The sequence below is a fragment of the Phalaenopsis equestris genome, unplaced genomic scaffold, assembly GCF_001263595.1.
Source record: "Phalaenopsis equestris unplaced genomic scaffold, ASM126359v1 Scaffold199913, whole genome shotgun sequence".
Taxonomy (NCBI): Eukaryota; Viridiplantae; Streptophyta; class Magnoliopsida; order Asparagales; family Orchidaceae; genus Phalaenopsis; species Phalaenopsis equestris.
The window spans coordinates 4,317-14,030 of NW_018219762.1; the positions used below are offsets into that span (position 1 = coordinate 4,317).

General features: G+C 37.6%; 1 protein-coding gene across 1 annotated transcript; it reads right to left on the reverse strand.

Annotated features, from left to right (window-relative positions):
* Nucleotides 1-4,335: 4,335 nt before the first annotated feature.
* Nucleotides 4,336-8,701, reverse strand: LOC110035789 (disease resistance protein RGA2-like). The gene is given in 3 exon segments (XM_020740079.1): nt 4,336-6,314; nt 6,316-8,298; nt 8,473-8,701. Coding segments are annotated over 2 exon segments (3,696 nt in total). The 5' UTR covers nt 8,275-8,298; nt 8,473-8,701; the 3' UTR covers nt 4,336-4,577.
* Nucleotides 8,702-9,714: the final 1,013 nt, after the last annotated feature.

The following is a 9,714-nucleotide window of genomic DNA, read 5'->3' on the forward strand; positions in this document are numbered from 1 at the left end:
GTCGACTACCGTTGATCATTGTCAGTCTCTGTCAACCACCGCTTACTAGACGTCATCAGTTGACGTTGTAAAGTGGAAAGCTAGTTACCATTTCCCGCCTGTGGGACAAGGGGCATTTGAAATCATCAACTTATAGTGGATTTTTACAACTGGGTCAGGCCCCGTGGTTTTTCCCTTTTTTACGGGTTTTCTACGTAAAAATCTCCGGTGTGATCACGGCTCGATTTATTTTTATCTGAGTGTGTGCTGAATTCTCGTGCAACGCTAAGACGATAATCCATTACTCTACCGCCACGAATTTTCTAGCACGCATCAACTATTAACTTCTCAAAATGGAGAATAAACGAAAAAAATAAGGAATATGAGTTTACTTGGGAGATTGCCTAAGAAGGATTCGGAGCTATTAGGGCAGGATCGCGGGAGGGCAGTGATATTAGAGCAGGAACGTGGGAGATCGCCGAAGGAGCCAAAGGAAGATGCGTTTACCTGGGATGTGTTTATCCGGGAAATCACCAAAGAAGTCGAAGGAGCTATTAGGGCAGGAATGTGAGAGGACAACGAAGTAATCCGTAAGCAAGGAACGCAGCCCGCGGGGTTTTTTCCGCAGACGTCGTTATTAACAAAATGAAAATTTCATTTTTCGAACCACGCCTAAAATGTGAAAAATCAAACGATGGGGCCGCGTTTTCATTTTGTTACAGTTATAAACTGCCCCAAAACGGGTCTCTGGCATAGTCACGCTGCCCCTCATCCGCGATGCTTGCTATTGTGGCGTGATCACGCCCGAGTTCAGTGTGGTCATGGTGGCGGCGACGGCTAGACACCGGTGATCTTGCGATGGTGAGGGCGATGGTCAAGTAGCGGTGGTCTAGCAGTGACAACAGTACAGGTCAGTCAATAGTGGTCTGGTGGCGGTGGCAGACCCATGGGGGGGGGCACGGTGGTCTGGTGGCGGTGGCAGCCATATGGTGGTGGCCAGGCAGTAGTGGTTCGATGATGATGGTGGCCAAAAAATGGTGGTATGATGAGTACAACAGTGGTCCGACGGCGGCAACGACAATGATGATCAGACAACGGTGGTCCAATTAGGGGTGTAAACGAGCCGAACATGAGCAAGCCTGGGCTCAGTTCGTGTTTGACTCATTAAAAAATAGCATTGTTCGTGTTCGACTAGTTTATATTTTGAACACCAAAAAATTGTTCTTGTTGGACTCATTTGCTTAGCGAGCCGAACCCGAGTTGTTGGCGAACAAAAAATCATTTTGATAATCCTAGTCATGTGCGGTTCTTATGGGTGTAAACGAGCTGAGCTTGAGCGAGTCAGACTCCGCTTGTTAAACAATATCATTGCTTGTGTTTGGTTTGTTTATATATCGAGCTCAAAAAATTTGTTTGTGCTTGGCTCGCTTGTTTATCGAGTCGAACACGACCTATTCACGAACAATGAGCTATTTTGTTAATCACATAACCGTTGAAATGTTAAGGGTAGGGCGAGATTTCAATTTCTTTATTTATATTAAAATATTCATTTAAAATGAATTTACCTATCGAGCCAAACACGAGCTATTCACGAATAATGAACTATTTTGATAGTAATTTTAATTGATTATAAATTTTTGTAGCATTGTAGTCAATTTAATTATCTTAAATTATTTAAATAATACTCATTATATATATATATATAAATTTTTCAAGCCAAAATGAGACGAACACGAACAAATAAAATTTTGTTTGTGTTCAGCTCGTTTATATCTCTAGCGCAAAAAAATTTGCTTGTGTTCGGCTCTTTTATTTAGCAAATAAATCAAACACAAGCTACATAACGAGTCGAACACGAGCTGTTCTCAAACAACGAGCCATTTTGACAGCCCTAGGTCCAGTGACAAGAATTGTGATGGCTCGACAATGTGGGTCAGGCGAGGACTATGGCGGCCAAATGACGGTGGTCCGGCAATGACTACAGTGGTGGTCGAGCAACAGTGGTTGGGCAACGATGGTGGTGCGACTTTGGTGGCTAGGCATAGTGATCCAGTGGTGATGGTGGTCAGATGACGATGGTCCAACTGCAAAGACGGTGGTGGTTGGGCAACAGTGGTCTGGCAGCGGTGGCGACGACGACGTTGGCTGCGAGGCAACAATGGTCCAACAACAGCGACGGTTCGGCTATGGATCTTGGGAATCCTCAAGAACTTGGAGCTCCTTTAGCTTTCTCCTCGACATCTAGATAGACCTTCATGAAGAGGGTGAAGATTTAAAGATTTTATGAATGACATCATTCGTAAATATTGCATCAATCTAAACCACTCCATCGAATGACTCGGAGTGATTTTCTGATCAGATGTAGTTTTATGAGCATTTGAATGCATTAATGATGTCAAATTTAGGTGATCTTAGGCTCGTTGGATTCGTCTGTTTGAGACACTCGATTTGACTATAAACTTGCCAGATTTGAAGATTTTTTGGCCTTTTAAAGTAATATTTCAATGCTTTTGTTTATTCTTTAAGTACATGATCTGGGCTGACTTTGATTTAGATCGAACTGTTTTTATGTTGTTTGGTTCTTTTCACTGAGGCACTTCACGTGATAATCAATTGAAGTGTGGGTATTTCTAAATTTATTTTTTGAAACCTCAGATCCAAATGTGCGTCTGGATTTGTGGAGATCAATATGACTTTTAAAGATGCATCATTAATAAAATCAATCAAATCAATCAAATTCAATGAAATCTAATTGAAATTTGTCAATTCTTTTACTTAAGATAATTTTAACATATTTTTACGGGGATTATACAGTGAAAATTCAAATTTCATGCGACCATAATTTCAGAAAAATTTTAATTCAAATTTCTTGAAACTTTATTAAAAAATGTCAACATAATAAAAACTACTAAAGCTTTATTGCAATTATCAAAATAGCTTATGATTCTCCGCATATTAAATCCTAACTTTTTTAGTTTATTAAAATAAATAATTTTAATGTCAATCATATAATCCAGCTTTGTTTTTTTTAAAATAGCTTATCGCCTATTTAACATAAAGTTTTTTGCCACCCCCATTGCTTGTGAATTGTGAGGAAAAAAACCCTTCTCCTTCAAAGAAAAGAGGAAACGAAGGCTCTTCATTCAATTATGACAGCAATACAAGAAGAGAAAGGAAGTAGAGGATGAAACATAGAAAGGGGAATTTAATTTATTCTTATCATTGTTTGTTTGTTTATTTGGTTTGCCACAAATGAATCTAAACATAAAGGTAATTTAATTTCTCGACTTTCTTGTTTTACTTTTATTAGAAACTATATTTACCAAATGCTTAAATTTAGAAATATGAAGAAACCTTTGGGATTGGATGTGATAAAAATGTTTGATAAATTTAATATTGCGATTCAAGTTTATTGTAAACCAGTGACTAATTTGATTTTAGGGAAGAAAACTACGAGAGTCAGTTTAAAAATTAATATTGATGGTAGTTGGAACAATTTATATGCTGGTATTGGTGGGGTGTGCCGTAACTTTACAAGAAATGTTTGTTTTGGTTTTTTGCTCCTGCTACGGTGTTTATGGCCCTCTTCTTAGCGGTTAAATGCAATTGGTCTTACATTGAGATTGAAATGGATTCTATGGAGCTTTGGAACTATTGTACTAAAAAGAAAAAGTATCATTGATTTCGTATTATTTCTATTAAAAAAAATCTTTGTTTTCCTTAAGTTTGTGCAGGTTCATTAGATTCTTATTCATCGAGAAGGGAATCAGTGCGCTAATTGGGCTGCTAAAAGAGGAGGTGACTCAAGAATTCAATTTCCTCGTTAGGATTCCTCTAGAGTTAGCTCGTTCGATTAAGGGTGATTGTTTAGATATTCCTTATATTCGTATTGATAATGATTTTTGAGGTTTTTATTGTATAAATTGTATATGTTCTTCGGTTCTTTAGTTTCTTATTTTTTTTATGCGTGAGTTGTTTTTTAGTTGTTTGGGTGGTGGTGTCTTTTTTGGTCGCTACTTCCTACTTTTTATTTTTGTTGAATAAAATTTCCTCCAAGATTAGTTAAAAAAAACATAGAAAGGGGAACAAAGGTTCAACAGATAAGACAAAACTCAATTTATTTTATTCTCTCTTTTACATAAATACAGAACATTAAGTCTGTTTAGATAGCCAATACAATGGCATACACTTCGGACCTTAATATCTTCATCGCTGAAGTTTCACAAAGCAAGATAAGAATAATAATAATAATAATAAAGAGAAACAAAAACTTCTTTGGCTCAAAAATGAAAAATAAAAATAAAAATTTAAAGCATTTTGTCTAACTTTCTTAGGAAAGAAATTATTTTCTGCAAGGAAATAAGCAAAAGAATATGAAATTTGCATTACTTACTTTTTTGAAAGAATGGCAACGAACAACACAATCCTGTGTTGCCCTCTTCTGGCCTCATCATCAAAGGGAAACACAATTGCGCGAAATTGTCAGCCGACTTGCCGTTGTAACAGAGTGTTATATATGTAAACAATGAAGTTAGGAGACTGAAATATTTAAATTCCATTGTTTTATGTGCTGTATAAATCCAGCCAAAAAAATTACATCAGAAGGGGAGCTCGGTAGAAATAAGGATTTTTGAAATATAAGAAATCTTGTGCCAATCAGAGCCAGCAAGCTTTTGATAGCGCTTCTTAAACGCTGGTTGACAACCGCAGACGGAGAGTTCTTCCAAGGAGGGAGGGAGGTGTTGTAATTCCCAGAGCAGAGGAACGTTATGAATGAAAAGAGTTCGGAGAGAAGAAAGATTATAAAGGCAAGACGGCAAGCAATCCAGCTTCTCAAGATCATGCAGAGACAGCCTATACAAAGAGGAAGGAAGGTCTGGCAGATTTCGGAGTGGAATCATTCCTAAGTAGAGATGCTTGAGAGAAGAGTGCGACAAAGGCTGTAAGCACTGCAATGATTCTAGGAAGCTAAGATGTAAATTAACAAGAGAGATGGGGATGGTCGGCAATAGCTTCAGCTGAGGAACCTCATGCACATATAGAATCTTGAGTGAAGAGAGGCTTGACAAGGTGGTAGGAAGGGACTCCAGGGATTTGAGGCTTTCAAAGTTCAACTCATGAAGGGATGAGCTAACTTGAAGAAACCATTGTTCTGCCTCAACTGGAAATGAAACCAGGTCATTATTATCCTTAATTTCCAGCTTTTGAAGGGAGGTGAGACTTCTCAATGGCACCATTTGCAACACGGATGGACTGCTTATAACAAGTTTATTGAGAATGAGCTCATGATTCTCATTGGCTTCCACTCCTTGCAGTCCTCTTAGAGAGATGAGATTGCGGCAATCTACAATTGTCAACTTTCTAAGTGCTGCAAGTCTCGCTGTTTCTTCAGCCAGTGGAAGAGATCTAATGTTGGGGCAGCGAAGGACTTTTAATGTTTCAAGGGGAATGGATTTTGAAGTGCTGCAACTGTTGCCCGTGCCACGTTGCCAGTTCAGAGCTTTCCACCCAATGTTATCTATCTTCAATTTCTTGAGCTTAGGAGGCAAAGAGGGCAACTCTTGCAAATTTGGGCAATCTTTTAGATACAATTCAGTCAAGCAAGGAAACAGACAGTCATATGTTGTTGGTGCAGCATCAAACCAAGCCTCCATTGCTTCCAATTTCTCAATACGTAGCACATCTAATGATGGAAAGACACGATCCTCATCATTCCCATAGAATTTAGAATCGAGTCGTTTTATTTTTGGCATGTTATGAAGATACAAAGACTTGAGGAAGGGAAGCTGCCCAAAAGGTGGAAGAGTTTCCCACTCCAAACACTTATCCAGTTCGATGCACTCTAGGTTGGAGATCAAATGGGCCTTGTTCATCCATATTGCAGACCCGGCATCCATGTATGCATTTATACTCAATTTCTTTAGGGTGTTATGGGGTTGAAGGTTGTCAAGTACCTTCTCATCTAAGTTGGGATCTAAAATTTTACGCTCTCTACGGAAGTAAGGAGCATCACCCCATTCCAAGGACAAATCCGTAAGGTTTTTTTTATCACATAATTTAGCACTGCAAGCCTCTTTTGGTTCCTTCACATTTTCCACGTGTTTGATTCTTAATTGATGAAGTTTATTCATATACTCCAGCTCCCCAATTCTATAACCTTCCTCTTTCTTAACATAAAATCCATCGAGTTCTTCAAGTGAGTTTAACTTACCAATCCCATACAACCCAGGGAAGTGATCCCAGGGTAATTGCAGATAATGAAGATTAAAAAGGTTGTTCATATCCCTTGGTAAGAAATCATGAGAAAGAATAATTCTTGGAAAAAAATCACAGACTATGAATTGCAATTGATAGACTACTTAAAGATCTTGGCAGCCGAAGGAGATTAAATTCAAGCCATAAGTATCGAAGGTGTATCAAATATTTAATTGCCTCGGGCATCATTTTCAAGTCTAGAGCATGTATATATAACAAACGTATGCTTCTTGATGCTTTGAAGATTTCACCGAGCACACAGATAAAATCTTGATCATCTACTAAGTAAGTTAAATGAAGTGAACGCAATTTTCTAAATTTTGTCACCTTTCTAAGCACATCTAAATTTTTAGTTTCAATAGATAAGTGTCGAATACTCTCAGGAATTGTATGAAGTAACTTTTCATCACCCATAACTCTAAAGCACTCCTGTGCAGAAATAGATTGTGCCAATTCGTGTAATAAATCGTGCATCGTATAATAATTGCCATAGTCCTCAGTCTGAAAAAAAGATTTTTGTACCAAAACCTCGAAATACCTTATTCCAATATCCTTCATAGTATCTCCTCCTCGAACATTAGATGTATGAATGAAACCCAAAGCAATCCACATTCGGACTAAATCATTTTTATCAAACAAATGATCTTCCGCAAACATGCCACAAAATGAGAAACAATTTTGTAGAGGCTTTGGTAGAAACATATAACTCAATCTTAAGATCGGAAATATATCATTTTTGCCCATTTCTCCATTTCCAATATCACTATTTAAAACTTTCATCCAATGCCTTTCATCCAAGTTAGAATTCAAAATACCACCCATGACCTTTGCTGCTAACGGAGATCCATAAACCTTTTTTACAATCTCAACTGCTATGGATCTTAATTTAGGATGATAAACATCAGGATTCTCTACATTAGCAAAAGCATGATTGCTGAGGAGATGTAAACAGACATCCTCCTCCAAGCCCTCCAATCTAAATGTTTCCTTCTTCTTATTAATCACCTTTGCAATCATCAATGCAACAGAGTCCATCCGAGTTGTTGCCAAAATCTTACTTCCCAAACTTCCATAATTCAGAGGAGCGAGCACATTCTCCCATTTGCTTTTATCCTGCTCCTCTGACTCCTCCCAAATGTCATCAAGCACAAGTAAGAACTTCTTGGCAATCACCTCAGATTTAAGACTTCTTTGAAGTGCCTCAAGTGATTCCAAATCAGGCTTCTTCATTTTAAGACATTCCAGCATATCTCTAAAAACTCTTTTCACATCAAAGTTATTGGAAACGCAAACCCACATTTTAAGATTGAATTCCCTTGTGATTTCATCTTCATAGACATGTTGCAAGAGAGTTGTCTTCCCCATACCACCATGACCCACTATAGAGAGAAGAGAAATGTTGCTCCCGTACGAAGTAGTGCTAGTACTAAGAGTCTCATTTTCATTTGATGGCTTCCTCAACCACTGCATAACAAATTCTTTTTCTTTAACTCGACCAATAAGATCATTTTTAGGCAAGGATCCCGTTTCACGTGTTTTGTACAAATCAATCAACTGCTCCTGTTGCTCCTGCTTTGTGCTTTCTAAAAGATGAAGAAAATTGCCAACATCAGCTGATACTCTATCAAGCTTCTTCACAACCTCCTCCAGTTTTTTCAATAAGGGATCAATTTGGAGAGCACGTTTACCAATTTTAACAATTCCTTTCTTCATGGAGCTCATGGCGGAACGCAGCTTTGTTTTCTCCTTGTTTTCGTTCAGCTGATTTTCATGCTTCATGTACTCAAACTCATCGAGCACATCATCTGCTTCATCTATGGCATCTCGTAGCTGCCATAGCCATTTGTTCAGATCCGGGTTTTGGTCTGTGATCTGTGCTTGGCTGGAAACAAGGACCACGGCTTGGATCTTGGGGTAATTCTCTCGCAACCTTTCCAGCTCCTCCTTCATGCCTGTCTGCCATCTGGCTTGATGTTTCAAGTACTCAAAGCCAGTGCTGACGAGCTTCTCCATGATTGGACCACCAAACCATTCTTCCATGGCGCCGATCAAGGTAGAGCAGAACTGAACAAGAGGAGAAAGTGTCAGACAGAAAAGGGTAAAATTTCCCGACAAGTTAAGGCGTGTTAGATCTGCGTAATTATATTTGGGAGATTTTTACATAGCATAAATTCCTATATTTTGTGTGCGATGTATGTAAATCCCCCTTGAAGTGTGGAAATCACTCGAACAACTAACCTTCCAATGCGATATGCGAAATCCTGAAACTTAAAGAGTAGTCAGTTCTACAGAAATTTCACTCAGCCTTCCTCGTAGAGCTCCAGTCGGCGCCGATCGAGTTTCCGCCGGACATCCGTCGGCCGTCGGTTTCCAGCAAGCTCCCTTCGTCTTCCAAACTAAGCTCCGAGTTCGTCACCGCCTTCGTCGTCTCCTCGTCGAGGCAGAAGATGAAAAATATTTTAATGTTATCTACTGAGTCCGTGAGTTTGCGGACAGCCTATAACAGTTTTCTATATTATTGATGTAATTTTACAAGGTGATTCTAACGAGAGTTTGCTACATGTAGCATATAGTTTTAGTTTCTGATTGGACTCCTGATTTAAAATTTTCTGCATAAATGAGGAGAAATTATTGCATATGGATGCAGTGTTCGATCCTGACCGTAGTCATGATATAATTCAGTTTTTTAAAAAAAAAAATTACGTAGGCCTCACCAAAATATATCCCACGATCTACGGTCAGGATCTGACACTGCAGAGATGCATGCAGTGTCTGTTCGTATGCAATAATTTTTCGTAAATGAGATATCATTTAATGTTAGATCCTGATTGAAGTCCTAATATAAAATTTTCTCTGTAAATGAGAAATCATTCAATGCTATGACACAATTTTACTTGGATTTTTTTATATGTTTATACTTTTAATATTATAAAAAATAAGTTTTTAAATTATACTGTTTTTTAAAAAAGTGAAATATTTATCCTTATCATTCGGGGAACAAAAATTATTGATTTTGTTGCATTAAGTAGTTAATGCTTTATACTTTGATTAAGTAAAATATCTTAACAACCTAACTTTTAAGCATAATATTTTAATCATTTTTTTCATTACAACTATTCCTAAACCCAATCATGAAAGTTTTAAGTGAAGCTTTTTTTTGTGATTAAAATGTTATATTTAAAATTTGAGCAATTAAAATTATATATTTGATATTTTGAATGTTCGGTACGAAAAAAAATTTTTTGGTTTAATGATAATCTCTCCAAGTCTCTCCAAGAAATTGAGAAACTCGTACAAAAAAACTGATATTTTAAATTTAATTTACTTTTCATTAAATTATAGTTTTACCTTTTTTGGGTAGGAAACCAACGGGAAATTACAAAATAATCGCATTATTAACTTCATGTATAATGAAGGTGGCGGTTTCATTATGCGAAGACAATGTTGAGACGAAGAAATTCACACAATAAAAGTCACACA